Genomic DNA, 18,768 nt, shown 5'->3' on the forward strand with positions numbered 1-18,768 from the left:
AGTCTTTTTTTTTTTTTTTGTCGCGCGATAACGTAGAGACGAATTCATCTCTCTCCTCTCGGAAATACATAAATAATCATTAGGTCGACCTCGAGAAAGAGAGAAAGTCGGCGAGAGCAGTCGTATCACCGAGAACGCGTATCAATCACACGTCGAATTTACGTTCCTAATATTATTACGCTCTTTTATAAATCTAATATGTTACACACTCTCTCTTGTAAAGCGCCTGCCCATTGCGATCGAACCGATCAATCACTTTCGATGATTCGGTTAATTGTGTGATACGCGATGAATCGTCCCGACGACGACCGGAGGCGGTAGGTAGGTGGCAACCCAAAAAGGTCCCCGACGAGAAGCACCCCGTCACTTGTTTTGACAGATGCCAGAGATATATACGACTGAATTTTGTTTGCTCATCTCCTCTTGGCCGACCCACTTTTCTTCAGTCCTCCATCATCGTGTCTCTTTCCTCTCGTCCTTGTTCGCGCGCGTTTATTCCCCCATCCGCCTTCTTTTCATCTCTCTTTCCATTCGGGAGAGGTCCCTCTTCGATCTCCCTCGCGCTCGCTCTCATTCTCGTGCGTGCGCATATACTTACATTCTCTCGCTCGCTACTGTGTCCGGTATAAATCTTCCTCGCGCGCGCACCCAAGTTTTCGACACTCGCGTTTGCTCTTTCAACGCGTTTGACACGCGTACAAGTGCACCGAAAGATATGTCGTTGATTGACATTATCTTTGAATTTTTCATCAAAAACTGCGGAATTTTATTCCTCGATTTTAATCGTGCCCCACTTTTTTTAACTCTTCCATCATTTTTTTCTTCTCTTCAAAAATTTAGCTCGTTGTTATCAGCAAGCTGTTAATGATTAACCGTAATTTCCGTTGCTATCAATATTATTTACCAAGAATCAACATGCATAAGCTACTCCGGTAGTGATGCGTCCCGTGAGAACAATATTACTGTTCGAGTCGTTGTTATGCAACTGGCGTAGCGGAAAGCACCGCATCCATAATCAACGTTTCCTCCGTGGAGCGCACGTACGATGGTTCCGTTATTAAGGCGCGATCAATGTAATTGACGCGGGAGATAAAAAATTGGGCTAGTTGCGCGAACATTTTTATCTCGTTCGTTCCCCGCGGCGCGATTACGTCCGAATTTCGACGGTATATCGACTGGGAGGGAGGGGGGAGAAGAACACGGATTGTCAACTTGACAAAATTTTGCTCGACGACGATCCCCCCAGGTGTGCTCGTCGTCGTCGTCGTGACACACTCTCGGCACGATCCACGAGAATAATAAAAGGTTCTCAGGGTCACGGAGCGTGGAATCGCTGCCGAGCTCCCGGCGGGCGGTCGGCATTGTCCGAAAAATGTGGATCAGGATCAGAGAAAGCGGGAAGCGGCGCAATATAAATGTTAATGCTACTGGACTTAAAAAGGCAAGAATGCTTGAAACCGCCGGGATAAGAAGAGAAAGAGATATATATATATATATAAATAGAAGGAGAAAAAGCGGGAGTTTAAAAAGACACGTCGGAAAGAACGAAGACGTTACGACTCGCGTTCTACCGGTACCTACACTGCGGTATCTTCTCCCTCGCCTAACGAGAAAACCGTGAACGCAAATGCATGGAAATGTCTTATAAAGCGACATTGTATTTCTTCCCGCGATTTTTCGCGTACGCTTCTTCCATCACGCATGGAATTTTATAGCCAGATGAAGAGCTCTGAGGATAGGATAGGTGGTATCTACTCTCGAAATACGTTGTCACGTGACGTAGCGGAACGCGCGGGCAAAAGAGCAACGCAAGAATATCGTCTGTATGAGCTACGTTTTTCTCTCACCCTCCACCCACAAGTGGGCTTGTAACACGACGTTGTAATAAATTTCGGCGACCGAGGCAGCCGCAACAACATTTTCGCTGCACTTGCGTGGCCGTCCCCGCAGAAAAAGAATTTCCGACGAGCCGCGTACACACATCGCGTATATATCAGCACACGCTCTCTGCTTTACCTCCCCGTTGCCTACTCACCCGGTCCGCGCTCTTTCACCCGCGGCCGCGGCACTTACGACCTTTTGAAGGTAGCGTCCACCCCCACGCGCGCACACACCTTTTCATTTGCATGTGCCATGTGATTCATGTTCCTCGAGGCGAACGCGCGGCGGAGTTTCGCCCTCCCGGGGCGTAGGACACGATCCAAAAGTTCAGGGGCGTATTCCGCGGTGAAAACGCGGCGTGTCGTCCGCCACGCATGTCCATGGTTTGTGTTACGTCGCGGCTTTCTCTTGCTCCTTTCTGTTATATTTATGTACACGGCATGTACTGTCTGCCGTCATATTGCCGAGATTACAGGCATTCCTCGAAAAATTTGTTCGCCGAGGAACGCTGAGGATGTTCAGCAGTGGGCACGAAAATTAAGAGAGCAAAAGTACACGAGAATGCACACGTGCGAAGAGAGAGGTTTGTTCTCTGTGACGGTCGAATTCTTATATTAATGCGCGCAAAACTTGCGTGAATATAACGTGAAAAAAAGATTTTTGCGCGCTTTACACAATATGATGTCCTGATAAAATAAACCTGACGGTGTCTTTTCTTTTTTTTTCATATACTACCACAGCACAGGCGCGCACTACGCGCACGCTGTTATTGTTTTTATTTTAACGTGTTGTGCCAGTAAACACAACCTGTCACCGCGATGACAGCTAGTATATACGTCTTACAAACCATATACTACACATGATGTACATATGAAAAATATTAGAAATAACGCATAAAAATCAAACTCGAAGAATAAAAAGAGGAGTGGAAAAACAACACGTGACTATTTTGGTCACGTGACAAAGAAAAGAATAAAAAAGAGAATATTATATATATATACCGTAATCACTGACTAAGATCAATGATCTCCCCGCAGCCATGTGACTGAGATCAGTGACCCTCCCTGCAGCCACGTGACCGAGGTCAGTGACCTCCTCGTAGTCACGTAACCGAGGTCAGTAATCTCACCGTAGACACAAAAAAAGCAATATTCAATATCGAGAGAATCAATTGTGATTATTTACACACGCTTTTTCTCGTAGGATTTGACGCATACTTTGTGATTGCGCACGCTTTAGAAAAAAAGTTGCATTATTATTTCCGTGATTTTGTAACTTCTATTCTATAATTTTAGTTTCCTATCATTATATACTCGATAATATCTGCTTTATTATTTATTTGTGTTTTTTTTTCTCTGAATATATAAGTTTTGATCGCTAAATTAAGCTTCTCTTATTTAAGTTTCTCTCATTTGTTATACAGTAATTATTTTCACTGCTTTGTACATTTTATACGACATCTAATGCGATATTGTCAATATCTGCGTGGAACTTTTTGTTTTCAAAAAACATAACTGGCACAAAGGCGCGACGCGTGAGCACATAAAAATTAATTTCTCTAAGGAAAAGAGAGAGAGAAAAATTTAACTCGTCATTAAGACAGAAATAAATTTTGATTAGCTTCGTTCGATAATCCCCCACAAAACCGTCCTCTTCAGAGCCGTCGTTACCCTTCAACAGGTTCTCCGATTGAAAATCCGAAATCTACCGATCTCGGCTCGAGTCCATTGAAAAGCCCAGCCGGAATCTCTATGGGCACATAATCCGCCGACAATGGGCGGCGTCTAAACGGAGATTTATCTATTGACAACGGGGACCCTATGCTCAGATCAACGTCGTTTGGGTAAATCGACCGTATAAGACGTTTTAAGCCTTGATTCTGATTTATCGGCAATCTGGCGCGGACTTGTGTGGCGAAAGTCTTCATCAGCGGCGTAAGTCGGTCGCGACCACAACAATTCTTTATTATAGACCGGTAATTTTAGGAATATAATCTGTCTGTGATGACATTCGTTAGCGAGTTTCTCGAGACTTCATCTTAGAAAACCTATTTAATTGGCGCGACGATAAAACTCATTATTTATATAGATATATTTCTTTATTGTGTCGTTTATAGATGCTCGTAAAAAAATATCATTATCTTAAATTAGAGAGAAAATTCGCTCCTCTTAATATACAAATTAATTACTTAAATGAGCGATATTGATAATAATATTATCAACGACATAAATATACTTGGCGCGAAGTGAAAAATATTTATAAGAATTAAATTTTTCCAAAAGCTAGATTTATGTATAAGATTTTCATTGTAATCTTTCTCCTTTTCCTTTTCTCTCTCTCTCTCTCTTTCTGTCTCTCTTTTATAAAGCTTTTCGTTGTATTATATCAATTCAACAAGGGTATAGTTGCCGAGCTTTCTTGAGTCGCCTATGTACACACAGGCTGTGAACTTGTAAAGCATTCCGCAGAACGGAAGACAGATGTGAGAGAGAGTCTGCTGCTGCGGCAGCCGAATTTTGGAAACGTGTCCGTGCATACAGGCGCTCATAGACGCGGGACGAATACAATATTCTACAAATTCGAGAATGTCGAGCGTCAATGCATGGTCACGTGCCACACGTCTGGATCTACCTGAATGTGATAATTAATTCAGAAAGCCATCCCCCAAAACTTACCACAACCGCGAATACTAGAATGATACCCGAGAAATATCAACATCTAGAAAACACACAGCGGGGGATGCTATTATGTCGGAAATGGAGGAGAAGACCGTGAAACGTAAAAAAAGTGCGGCAACTCCTTTCACGATTAATTCATTGCTTGACCCGCGCACCTTTGTTTTTGGGGAAAAAATCGTTGATTTTTGCGTTAGATCGTATCGTTCATTGTTTTTATCCGTAACAGTATCTCACATTCCAAATATTTAACACATATAAAAAAGTTCTCTTGTCATATATAATAATTATTAAAACATTACATATATATACTATATATAAGTACTTTAAAAAAAAATTATTATTTGACAAATAAAATGTGTAATGTTGAAATTACGCAAGAGAATCGTAACTCAATTCGTACTAGCGATGTGTATACACACATTGAATGTGTGTGTATACGTACACATACATGTATCAAATATTATATCGGAAGTAACGCTATATACTCCGCGCAACGCAATAAAACGCAATAAAAATGTAACTTCCGCAGTCTCTCCACTTGATTCGAAAATAGATAGCCGTAATTTTTCACCGCGGGAATATAGTCAACGGGACAATATCTGATGGAAAAACTCGAAGGTGTGTAAGGATCCGACAACGTGAAAAAATGCAGGCAACCCTTTTCCCAAATAATTCTTTGTTTGACCTGCGTACTTTCACGTCCGGGAAAGCCATTAATTCCGCTGTCAGAATGGATCGAGCAGAACCAGGTAGAAAATCGTTACGCCCAGACATATCGACACCCTTCCTGAATTCCGATAGAAGCTGCACAACGTCTAATGGAAGTTTCGCGAGTTTCGATGGAAAGTGCACCCTCTTTATATACGTGTTCAATGCAGACAATAATGAAAAAGAGCGTAGGTACTCGGAATATGAGAAGAAGTCGCATATATAAATGCGTCTTCTCCTTCCTCTATCGATTCTCTCATATATTATGCAATACCAAGAATAATGTTCGCACGTGATATTGTGCGTGCGAGTGTGTAATTTCTTTTTCTTTTCTTTTTTTTTTTTAGAATTTCTAATATAACACGATCCTTCGCATTCCATAAAAATTTGATCAAATTAATGTACTAGATCAAGTATAGCAATAAAACATACACTTTTCATAGATACTGTACTCCCAGCAAGACGTCAATATACTAATTGTAATATATCTCGATTCACACTATAATCGGCCGTAATTGTTATTGAAGTGATGATTAATTGTTGCGAGCTGATGCGTACAACGGGCAAGAACACGACAAGTTGGTATGTCATTATAAATAATCATACGAATTATTTCGCTGACATCTCGTTTATCACTAAGTTAATTATCAATGATCGGATTAATTATAATGTTGACGGACTTTGACAGAGATCGGGAGAGGAGGGTTAGCTCGGACGGATCTCTTCGGTATTTTATCTGTCGCCAGACGATTGACAAAATATCGATCGCACAACGGATTGCGATGTGAAACACATGAAAGAAGCATTTTTTCAAATTTTCAAGGTCTTGAAATGTCTCGATAGTTTGGAAGTTTCAAGAAAAGTTTCCAAAAGGTTTGAAAATCCTTCAGACTTCTCAGACCTTTTAGGAAGTCTTAACCAACTTAAAAAGCAGTTAAAATTCGTCGTGAAAAGAATAAACGGTCGGCGATATCGTACGAGACAATGTATGCTATATTTAATTAGAAAACGATGTTGTTTCGTCTATTATAAGCAGTTTTAATACACGTTTTTTCACGCTAAAATACAAACGTTTGAAATATACATTCAAACCAAAGTATCAAGGTCTCGAAAATCTGCGAAATTAAAAAAACTTCATACCTTGAATGGAAGATTTTTGCGTTCGCATTTACATAGATATTCAACCGGAGATCTCGGTGTACGGCGCGTACTTTTCAGCACCGCGGGGTGAAAAGTTGGTTCGCCCGTCGCTGGCGAATTTGGCGAAACGTTATTGCATTTTATATTTCGCGAGTCTAAGAATGCGCGCCCGAGTCGACCAACTCCACTTTTTCGCGTATGAGTCTAAATTAAGGTACATGAGGGATTTGCCCGAAGGTGTCGTAAAATATTCGCGGTGATCTCCCCTTCTTTCCCGCGCCGCGCGTTGCCTACCCCCATACTGCGGCAGTAAAACGCCGCAACCCCTACCATCCCCCTTCCTTCGTTGCCACGCTCTCACCATATACTACCATGGCGTATACCTAGTGGTATTATGCACGACGTCGGTGAGGTAACCCAAATATCTACGTGATGGAAACCGCCAAGTGCGTTTACGTTTCCGTAAACGATGTCTCGTTGCTTTACCTTAAAATTATGAGAAACTTATAGCGATTTTTATGCGATTTCTCTTCGCGGTGCTGCGATGTATCGTGCGGCAAAATTGTTCTTAAAGCGAGCGTCACAATAAAGATATATATTTGCCTAAAGCTTCTCGGCGCGGCTTAATATATATCACACTTTCTCACACATTTCCCATAGCGGCGTAAGCGAGGGCGGCAGTTTCACGCCGCACGAGCAACTATGCGAATCACTGCATTGCACCCGAGGAATCTGAAGGCAACCTTGCTATCTACATATCTTACCCGATTTCACACGTTGCGAAACACGGGATTGCGCGTAAAAAAATTCTAATTAAAACCATTGATCGTCACCGGGATCTCACCGACTTCAACATCTGCCGGCGATAGCGACTGACTCGGAAAAAAAAAATAAAAAATAAAAAATACACACGCTTGGAATTTTGTAATTAAGTCAAAGTGCCACTTGCGTTTCGCGAATTTTCTTTATTTCTTTTACGTTCGGCTACAAATTGAACTAAGTGTAGCGTTGCACTTTTATCGATTTTGATACCACTTCAGAAATACCGGAAAAAACTGAAATTTCCTTCGCATCTTGAAGGTCTCGATGTACAAATATTTTTATTAAGTTTAAATTTGATATACACATTTGTAAAATTTACATGCAGTTCTAGCAAATTAATTTTTTCGATATTGCTTTGCTACATTACAAGTTCTTTTGACTGTGTGTATACACAGTGTATCCTCCAAATAACGAACATCATGTACAACCAGCGCGATGTAACAAAACATTAATTGTTGCGAGGTTTTGAAACGTTTTGAAAAAACAATGAAAAACAAAAAAAAACGCAAGCTATTCGTCGAAACGACGAGTTTCACTATAAAAAAAAAAAAAAATTGTAATGGATAATTGAAAGGTGCTCGTCAAAAATATTCTCCACAATCGTGCAAACAATGAAGCACCACTCGCCGGAAAAAAATGTGTGGCTCGTTCGGCGAGCGTACGATGAAGACGGCTGATAAAAATCTGACTTCGAAACGATGGGAAAAATGTAAATATCGAGAACGGAGAGGTGGATCAACAAAACAGCTATCACATGTCGACCCTCTAATATTTACCGCTTCTACGATGCCGTAGCTGCGAGGCGCTTCGTTCGTACAAGCGCGTAACCAAATGTAGGACGCGTCGCTTTGCGGACGTTGAATGTTAGTTGGTGGAACATCATATCGAGTCTTGCCTAAACACTCGGCCCGTGCCAGCAGATGTTTAGCTTACCGTGTACTCTGTTTACGTAGCTTAATCGAAAAATCATAAGTGCGGGCGATATCGTGTAGACATACGACTATTATAACCGCGCGTACCACCACTCCGCTCGGTGGAAGCAAAACGCCTGTCGGAAGTATAGATACGCGCTGTCGAGCGTTCCGGCCCCTTATTTGTTCGGGAATTTCAATGGGAACGATCGTTTTGCGCGCGAAGAAAAATAATACCTATGTTGCGCTTCTCACGTATTCGTTATTTGAAAAAAAAAAAAAAAAAAATTACGGACGTCGCAAACATCACAAAAGAAAGATCCGTATAGTTGAAACTAATTGAATAATAAGTTGGGGGAGTTGACATTATATATTCATTCATTCACTCGTCGTAGTAAACTCATGTCGTGTAAACTGTTAGAGAAACTTCTGTCAAAGCAGACTGAGAGATGGTTGCGAACTTGACTCGAGATAATTTAATTCGATATGAGTAATATTGATTGTGTTTGCGCGTACATCGATACATCGATACACGTCAAGATCTCGCGCGTATAGAAGTGATATAGATTGCGTGTATATATATATATATATATATATATATATATATATATATATATATCGCAACTTAGAACAGTCTCCGGAGATTCATCCGAACTACTGATGGCTAGATACGGCTGGTAGTGACACCAATCAATGTACACTCATGTATAACACGAGAGCGTTTAGCCATCCGCAGGCTACGGATTTAGATAGGGTTGGCCATGAAGAGGGAAATCTAGTTGCTTGGGTAAATAATTATTCCACGATCGGTTCGCTGCGGGTGAACAGGTATAAACAGCGATTCTCAGTTAGATAGTAATCAAACTGGTTCATCTATTGGCCCGAGATGAAAGGTGTCCTTTACAGGAGAGAAGCGGATGATTTTAACATCGGTTTGTTACATCTTATCTAATTGGTTCGACTTACACGATAATAAAACTTGATACGAGAGATAAAAGATATATTTCAAAAATTTAAAAATACTGTCAACACCTCTTTCTCGAACAAATTGAATTGTTTTTGATAACACAATTATTTTAACTTTTATTTTAAAGTGTATAAAAGTTTAACAAAAGCGTTTAAAAAAATATGATATTTTATTATATGTATGCACATATAACGTATTTATTATATTATATTTATCATAGAGCATATGTTTATTTTGTAAAAGAAATATATACAAAACGGCACTCTATAATGATGCGTCCGCGTTAAATATTTCACGCAAATTGCATCGGTATCGATTCGGTGATTTTACCAGATTTCGAAACACGCATGTGTGCTCATACGGCATGGCAGTATGCACACGTATATACATATACATATGTATATGTACATATGTGCAATATATGTATGTATACATATGAGTGCCGTTCGGGTTGTACTAAAAAATACGCTAATATTTAACATATAAATATCACATTCACATGTGCTACAAGCTTTAACGCGAATACGCCCCGTCTAGGCGACTCTCGATTTGAAAGTATAAATTCAATTTAAAGGCGAAACACGCGCGCGCATATTCTTTGAGATACGAGCCGTTCGTGCTTACAAGACATAATGAATTTCGTGGCCTGCGTTAATCATTAGGCACCCGTAATCCCCCCGTGTAGAAAAACGTCGTCGTACCAGTGCACGGTAACACTTCGTGTTTCGAATCAATGGAATTTTCGTGAACAGATCCTTCGTGCAATCGCGCGTATATAATGAGCTACGCGTATTTCGAGAATTCAATTATTCCCGATATCTCTGTTTTGCTTACCGACTTATTAATCATGTGCTAATCAAAAGCCAACACTCAGCGGCTTGGTATCGGCACAAGTTTATCGAAACGTAATGATTTAGAAATTGAGCAAAAATTGTGTGAAATATTTTATCGATAAAGATTCAATTGCAAATCGGTGCTTTTATTTTGATCGCGTGGACTGTTCAAAGTGGAAACAAACGCGCGCGCGTCCATTCTGTGACCTTTAACAACATCGCGCGTCCGAAAATCGAGATATCAGATTTTCGAAACGATAAACATTATTGCGCGCGATATGTAAAGTCGGATATCCACTGCAATATTCAAATCAGATATATTATTGATAAAAATCACAAATATTGCAGTATCATCGAGAATTCGCAGGAACGACGGTCTTTGTCCTTTCCTTCTATTGCTGGCTGTATATTATTGCGCTGTCGCCGTTTTTATTGCATTATCTTCTATCCCATTGGCAGCGAAAGAACGTGCGGTTGTTAAACGATCGTTATCTCGCAGTAACGCGATTCCCGATTCGAAAATATGCAAATGCACGGACGCGCAATGACATTCGAAACGGAAACGATACAGACATCTGAATCTTTCGACGCACGTTGAACGTAGCTCGCGCTTAAATACGTATTAAAAAGATACGCCAGAAGTGTATCGAAAATCGAACGGTTATAGCAGCAATCGGAATTCATTATGCATCGTGCAAAAAAAAAAAAAAAACAACAGCAGACCATGACTTGTTTTTCAAAGAAATATGTCGGAAGTATGAAGCAAAAGTTGCGAGATATATCTACGCGAAACGAGCGAATTTTCATTCACCGCGTCGATTGTTTGACTAACGATATTTCTAGACCGAATATTTTTTTTTCTCTCTCGCGCGCGCGCGCGCGCGAATAAAACATGAATCTAGATACAGATTTTTCGCGTTGATTTATCGGTAAAACGAAAATATTTGTTGCCGCTCACAACGGCTCGTCTTGTATCGAAAAAACGCTACCGAACGTTTGAAAAGCGTCAATTACGTGACTGCGACACGCGCGAGTTTTCATTTTTGACGATTATTTTAGCAGGATCGCGCAAAGATCCTACATCGTAATTCACGTTGTAGTTTTTTTTTTTTCATTTTTCGTGTTCTGAATTGATTTTTGATAAAGTCGTCAATATTTATACGGGTACTTACAGTTTTTCCGCGATGAGTAGATTCGTCAGGTCGCCAGGAATCTGCGTGAGTCCGCGATGCGAGCAGTCGACCTCCTGTCCGCCGCAAGTGCACGCCCAGGGACACCTAATGCTGTTCAGATCTTCCGAAATCGTATCCCCCATACGACTTCCCATACCATCAATATTATAATTGCCTGAATTGTGCGAGGCGCTGCCACCTAGTATGGACAATATCAAGAGAAGTCCCCAGGCACAGACTACGGAACCGCAGCTGACGCCAAGAAGGCGCAGCGACCAGGCGGGTGTCATGGCGCGCGCCATCGCCAAAAGCTTGCGATTGATGTCCTTCACGGCACGATTCGGACCGTCGAGATATCTGGCGAAATTGCTGGCGCGATTCTTGGGTAAAATATTGTCCGGCCTGTGTAGAGCGAAGCAATGCCGTTCACCGCCGGGGAATTGACCCACGCTCGTGTAGACGTAACTGGGAGGCCCGGCTGGCTCTAAGAACGAAGATATTTCCTGTCCCTCTGTAGTCGGACAACCGAGGATGCGCACCGGACGAAGTATAGGATCCTGTTCCAGCCGCACGATAGCGTTTTCCGGATCGCGTAGTCTCAGATGCCGGTGTTCCGGTCTCTCTGTGGACTTCCCTCTCGAATAATCCCGCCGACGATCATGTACACGGCAGAGCCGGCTTCGATTTGCGCCTCTTCGGCAGGGCGGCTCCGCGTGGATCCTCGCTACGTGACAGGACGCTCTGTGCCGATGCGCCGCGCAGGTTCTCCTCGCCGGTACTTCGTCGTCGTTGCCGCGATCGTTGTCTTCGTCGTCCAACGTCTTCTTCGAACTCTTCGCGCGCGCGTCGGAATTGCCGCCGGCTGATTGTAGCTCCAAGGCTGCGCCGTTGAGTTCTCCCGAGTGACGTTTGCAATGTACCGAGATCGGAACGTCGTCGTCGTCGTCGTCGTCGTTGTCGTCGTCGTTGTCGTCGTCGTCGCCGTCGTCGTCGTCGTCGTTGTTGTCGTTGTTCGTCGACGTTATGATGCTTTGCGGCTGCTTGATGTCGCTTTCGATTCTTTCATCGAGCTCAATACGTTCATCGATGGATCCCAGCCCGGTATCCACTCCCGCCAGATCCGGAGCAGAGACAGTAACAGAGTCGTGCGTCTCGGTCGATCGAGCGCTCTCGTCTTCCTGCCGGTTATACCTCGTCGATGGCTGCTCGCAGGCTAGACCATCCAGCGGGCCCTTTTGGGGGCCGTTTTCGTGGCCCCCTTCCTCCCCGCTCACCGGTCCCTCTAACGAGTTGTTATCCACCACTAACGGCACCACCCGTTCCCGCGCATCCTGAGGCAGAGCTCCCACTGACTTTATCTTGATGCTGGTCTTCAGCCGAGGATTTACCGTACCCAGACGGGTACGTAACTCGCGACGCAAATCGATTTTCTACAGGTATCCCGCGGTATGTCGACAACCATTTACTGTCTCGGATAGTGCTGGTGGTATTACGCGCCAGATCGATTTCAGTTCGGTGAGCTTTCACCAACGACCGGTTGAGTGACAAATGCCCCGCGGAGTTATGCACAGAGCGGGACAAGTGCGTTAGTGGATTGTCGATTTGTGGATAAATGATAATCAGCGTGTTGCCAGAAGGGGAGATCTCTCAAGTTTGTTACATAGGCATTACATTAGTATCGGACGATTCGCTTTGGATATATTGATGAAATGGCTGAGAAGTTGGTATGGGAGAGAGGCATCACCTGAAACAAACGATATCAAGGCATATTTAAAAAAAAAATTAAAACTGTTTATGATGTTAGTAAAAATATTATATTATTAATCTTTTTCAATTTTTCAACTTATAACTTAAGTAAACAATTATCGGTTGAGAGATATCGTTAGATTTCGCGTAGAAAAAATTCGTTGCAAACACAATATAAGATTACAATGCAAGAGAAAAGTGTCTTGCATTAAATTGCAGTAAATAAAAAGAGAATAGCGAAATCTAGTCTCGATGCATATATATACATATATATATATATATGTATATATATAGATACGAACAGAAAAAGAGAGTGTCCTTTGCGGGCGCACATGGCGAACGAACCGGAGCAAGCGGAGATTCAACGGCGTTCGCAGTTATAAAGCGAGGAAACTCGCCGGTGCAATATCGGAAGTACGAGAAAAATATGCTACCGAAGCACAATCAAGGGGCTCAGATGCATTCCATACACGGCCGCCAGAATTTCGAGGCATATTGGAATTTTTCTCTGACATTTCCTGAGGTTCTTGCTTTCCTTCCCCAATCTCTCGTCCTCCTCTCCCTGCCTTCCTTCCGTTCTTCCTGCCACCCGAACCGCACACGCGGTTTCTGCGCGAAGAAACGTGCTCCGAACACGCTTACGTGATGTCTCATGTACACGTTTTCCATGGCGCGCATATATATGTAAGTGCCAACCTCCCCAATACGATCTTACGATTCGTCTCTATTCGTGGACACCCGAATATAAAACGGCGGTTGTCGAAGTTTCCGTCGTACGAAAGAGAAACGCCCCGATAAATACACGTGTATCGCAGCTATCGGAGCTTTTAAAATTATAACGTTTTTATTTCGTTTCACGTCCTGCTCTTGCATCACGCGAACATTATATCTCGCAAAGAGAAAAAGAAATCTAGCGTCTCTCTTCGTGTCGCGTACATTAAAATTCGCGGAAAATCTAATATTCGCTTCGAGAACGCGGACAAGGATCGATAATTCGATTAGCAGTAGTCGCTACCCGTCTACGAAGCGGATGCCTCCAACTATTCTCTCCGTCCCGTTTCTCTCTCCTCTCTGTCATCAATGTCGAGTACGGTTAAAGTAGCCTGGCCCCGATAGGGTGTGTACACTACGCATGTATAATATTCTCGAGCACTTTCCTACAGATAATATCGTCCCAGAAGCCTCTGATGTTCGAAGTTAAGGTGGCAGGGGTGGCGCCAACTCGGTTTGAATGCGACACAGGCGCGATGCAGCCGCTCTTGATGGATAGACAGACACCGAAGAGGAGAGGAAAATTTCTTGTCCTTCTCTTGGCACGTCCTCCTCTCGTTGGTTCTCCCGTGCCCGTCGCGGCTGTGTCGCATTAATTAACGTTGTTAGCGCACATTAATTGAAGCAAAGTAGCGCGTCGATAAATGGAAGCCCAGGTAGATTGACATCTTTTTCTTGCGTCTCGTCATACGTGCAAGTCTCTCAAAAGTACCGAAATAACTGAAGGTAACTGCGAACGAGAGAGGGCGGAAAATCAATTTCCGTTGTAACCCAATCAATGTAAACTTAATTTATTCGCGTATATTCTCGATCGATCGATCGATAATGATATTACGCTCACAGCTGCTACGTGTTGTAAATACAAAGAAAAAAAAGAACGCGAACCAATTTGATATGTTTTGCTTTCTGTATAAACGCCGACGTGTAATTAGGCACGCTCATGTCGGCGAGTTTAAACAACACGTACGCTGTTCCCAGAATTTTCTACTCGTAAATTGAGCGCTTGTGATTCGCCTGTAACGCGATTTGAAACGTGATTAGTCATATGGGACACACATCGAAAGTAATACGTCTGAAGTGTAGATTTTAAACTGCCGTCTGTTTGCAAAGCGCATTAAAGCGCTTTTGAAAAAAAAAAAAAGTGAAGACTTACACTAGCCGAGAACGCGCGTACGTTCCCTGCGTGCAAAGAGAGAGGGGGATCAATATTGACAAAAGTTTGGGGGCTGTCGCGAACCCTCTGGAACGTCTGCTTTCAGGATACGTCGCAGTATAAAATGAGAAAATAAGGCACGAAGCATATGCTGCATTCTCTCTAAAGAAATTCAGAGAAACGAACAAACATAATAATCCAAGGGAAAGTACATACAATATTATTTTTTTAAACAGGTTTTGTGTGCGCCGTTATTTGTTTTTTTGAGAGCGATTATTAAACTCGATACGTATGCAATTTTATTTAAACATAAAACTTATATTTCTTTAAATTTGTAATACAATTTTTTGCGAATCGTATTTGCAATGCTGTAATTGTGTATGTTTTTTTGATCAACTAAAACAAAAATATTACGAGAAAGTACAGAATGCATGTACGTACGTACTAGATACTTGAAAATGATTGTTGAATCTCAAAGTAATCATATATATATATATATGTATAATGTACATAAGAAAGTTCCCTTTGCGTCCGAAGCAAAATTGCATTTTATTTATCGTACAGAGGAAGGCAGACCTGCTCTTATTTCGAAGAACTTATGAAGTCTGTGGGCGAAAGTGCACCCAATTTCCATTGAAATCGAAATATCGTGCGGCGCACGATTGTATCGAAGACTTCGCGTTTGTTCGGCAAGTATTTCTCGTTCTAGAAAGAAATGCACACACTTTTTCAGACGACATATACACTCGCGGTGTCTACGATACAAAGTATCGTCGACTTTACGAGATTTCGTGTGTGTATAAAAACGGGAAAAACCCCCGTGTTGTATATATGTATACATTGTATGTACATATATGTACGTACATACATACATCGTATATATTTTACTTTATCGCTTAGATATGACGGATGTATGATACGTACACATCCGCAAAAGTACCGACAAATCCCTTTGAGGAGAAAAAGGGGGACGGGCAAATCAGAAGCGATTCAGAAACAGCCAATACAACTGACTCCTCTGGAATATTACGTTTCTATTGAAATATATTTGTAAGCCACTTCGGAAGACAATTTCGTCTGAGGGATATGAATGTAGACAGGTGGATAGAGATATTCCTGCAGGGCAAATCGTTATACAGTGCGCGAAGAAAAGCGACTATGTATGTATAGAGAGCCGGGTAGCTATATAAAAGACAGAAAAGGAGAGCTCGTTTATCTTAGCTATATCTGTTCGCTGCTAGAATTGCACTGCTTTTCTCACAAATGCTACATGAGATCATAATCAAAACTTTATCATATCGCGACACGTTATGTTCTCGCTCATGATGTTTAAGCCGTTTAACGATTTTGTTGTTGAATATTTTACAACGTCAATTTGTGTTTTACAATTTTTATATATTCGGTAGCAGATTATACACTCCACTTTCTGCTATTTATTTCAAGAAGAATAAATATTTGAACGTTCTCTCTCTCTTTTTTCAAATAATATCGATACCTGACCAAAATTGATATTTGACGCAGCCCCCTCGTCGTGTCAGCTAATTCTTGACACTTCCTAAACAAATATTTGAAATTTCTTTGTGTGTGTGCGTGCGTGTTTGTTTCATATCATGTTTCATACCACTTAAAATAATTGTTTCTTATATTTCCAAAAATTTTCATAAAAAAATTTCTCATCATTTTTTCTCATAACATCGCGATATTCGATAAAGTCGCGCTGATTATTTGGGACGGCGTGTAGATCTCTCTCTCTCTTGCTTTCTTCAATATTTCTATCTCTCAGTAGGTTAGGGCAGGTTTCACCCCTTCTCTCTTCCCTGCTTTTCGAACCAGAGAAATTCGTCGACTTTTCGTGGAAAAACCTCCGCGGGAGGTACAGTTTGCTTTGGAACAGGAGATGTTTGGCTAACATGTGTGCTTAATGGTCCGTGCAAAATGGATTTTTAAGGTCTTTCTTTTTAAGATGCACACAACGAATATCCATCGTAAGAGAATGTCGCAAGACATCGATTGAAAATCGATGCCTCGCCATCAAAACAGCAACATCGTGCTGAAAATATCGAAAAACGAACATCGAGAGACGATGACGATTTTTGCAATAATTTTTTGAGAAAATGCTGATGATCATAATCGTAATATTTTCTTCGAGAAAATTGTGTCTTTTATTTTGTTCCAACCAACTATTAAACGTGTGACAGAAAAATTACTCAAGGGTAATACGCATCATACAGTCAATAAATGTGAACACGTATACGTGAGATAACGCTCGTATGCTCTCTTAAAGCTTTTACAGATCACGGTAAGAAAGTGAGAAGGGAGGACCCTCGGATGTATTAGGTTTCCCAATGCGGTTTTCAACCACCCACTCGATCGGTTGATCGGTCGACTTTACCCCGGGGAAATCACACTAGATACGAATTGGAAGCCTCCCCTCCCCCGCCTTCGCCTCAGTCCACTTCTTCCTTTCACCTTTCGATGTGCTTAAGAGGTGGTCCAGGAGTGCGATGCGGTACACAGCCCATGGCGACATGTGGAGACGGTGTGCATTAATCGGAGTGGGATCTACTCTTTTTCGTTTCTTGTGGGATATTCACTCGTCTCTCGAGGCCAGGAAAGATGAGAAAGGATTACCACGCAAGTAGTACTTTTTTCTTGCTGTATCGACACTTCAGTGATTGGCGGAAATCAATATTGATTGATTTTTCTTCCTAAAGTCGCGCAAAATTTTGCGGGTCTCATAAAAATTGGCGCACACTTGGTTTTCATATAAAAATATAAACAATAATAATATAATAACTGAATATACACATTAATACACATGTAAATATTACAAAGTTATAAATGTATATATACAATGCAATTTAACCAAAATTGATTTCCTGTAGCAGAAATACACAAATGAAAAAAAAATCTCTGCTTAATTATCATCTCATTTGTATTGAAATAATTGCTTTTGCTGGGAAAAAATTTATTTTTCGTAATGCTCAAAGTATTTCAAAAAAGTAAATAAAAGGTTAAAGGGGAAAAGAATTAAAACAAGTCGGAAATGTACTCTCTCGTTTTACTTTTTCTTCATCAGTAATATTCACGGAAGCTAAAAGAAGGGTTTATTTTCTTTCCAGAAGGGTTTATTTGATAAAACGTATTAAACTCGCCTTCTGTTTGCTTTTTTGCTTAAGATAATTTGAAGAAGACGCTTTGATGAAGAAAACATCGCCTCGCTGTTCTCTAACATGGTCTTTCCAAATTAACAAACTATAAAATTTTTAAAAAGCAAGTTGAATCACTATTAGCAGATTTTAAATAATTCACCATTAGTACAGTTATCATTAATAACATAATTTATAGTCTAATTGGTCTAGTGTTAGGAACAACTCGTTTCGCATACACATTAATAAAGACATTAATATACATCAATGTTGGGAATTAATTGTACATACAATAATAGAACTCGCAAAATTATCTTTAATTATTGCAATCGAATGTCGTAATGAGTTGTTACATATCTTTGTGTTTGATAACAAATTTTCTTTCATCTCAAATTTCGTTATTATTGTTTTTGTATAATTAGTTGTCTTATTTACATTTGCATAATTGTATCTGATTTATTCTGTAATAATTATTTTTCATATATCGTATAGTTTTCCATAAAATAAAATTTTTCTGATAAAAATTATCCGCGATATTTTTAACAAGCGGTGAAAGCGACATTTAGTCCATGTTATTATATTTATTAACTTGAGATCATCAAACTTTTTCCGTTTGTTTTGTCTGTTGATAGTAAGAAAAAGGAGAAAAACAATCATTTAAAAAGACATCCCTCCGAAATAAGAGTAGACGCGCAGGAAGCGTGTCTCTAATTCCTCATGTCTGCTCACGGAAATTTCGCATTCGCCCTCGTCTTTTCGCGTCCCCATCTCTCCGCGAGTCTGCCGGCTATTAAATCTTGCCGGGCGGCAAAAACTCCTTCCGAATTCTATTTGTCT

The 18,768-nt window shown here is 41.1% G+C and overlaps 1 protein-coding gene across 2 annotated transcripts in view; it reads right to left on the reverse strand.

The window, feature by feature from the left end:
- Positions 1–18,768, reverse strand: part of LOC109863908 (protein slit) — a 317,334-nt gene that overhangs the window by 285,276 nt on the left and 13,290 nt on the right. Inside the window, exon 2 of one of the 2 annotated variants that reach the window (XM_020444580.1) lies at positions 11,113–12,856. In XM_020444580.1, coding sequence (XP_020300169.1) covers positions 11,113–11,414 — 302 coding nt within the window. In that variant the 5' untranslated portion in view covers positions 11,415–12,856. Of the gene's footprint in view, positions 1–11,112; positions 12,857–18,768 lie in introns of those variants that run through there. The other variant, XM_020444579.1, reaches the window with a different exon arrangement.

This window comes from Pseudomyrmex gracilis, unplaced genomic scaffold (genome assembly GCF_002006095.1).
Source record: "Pseudomyrmex gracilis isolate BER0280 unplaced genomic scaffold, ASM200609v1 scaffold_14, whole genome shotgun sequence".
NCBI classification, from domain to species: Eukaryota; Metazoa; Arthropoda; class Insecta; order Hymenoptera; family Formicidae; genus Pseudomyrmex; species Pseudomyrmex gracilis.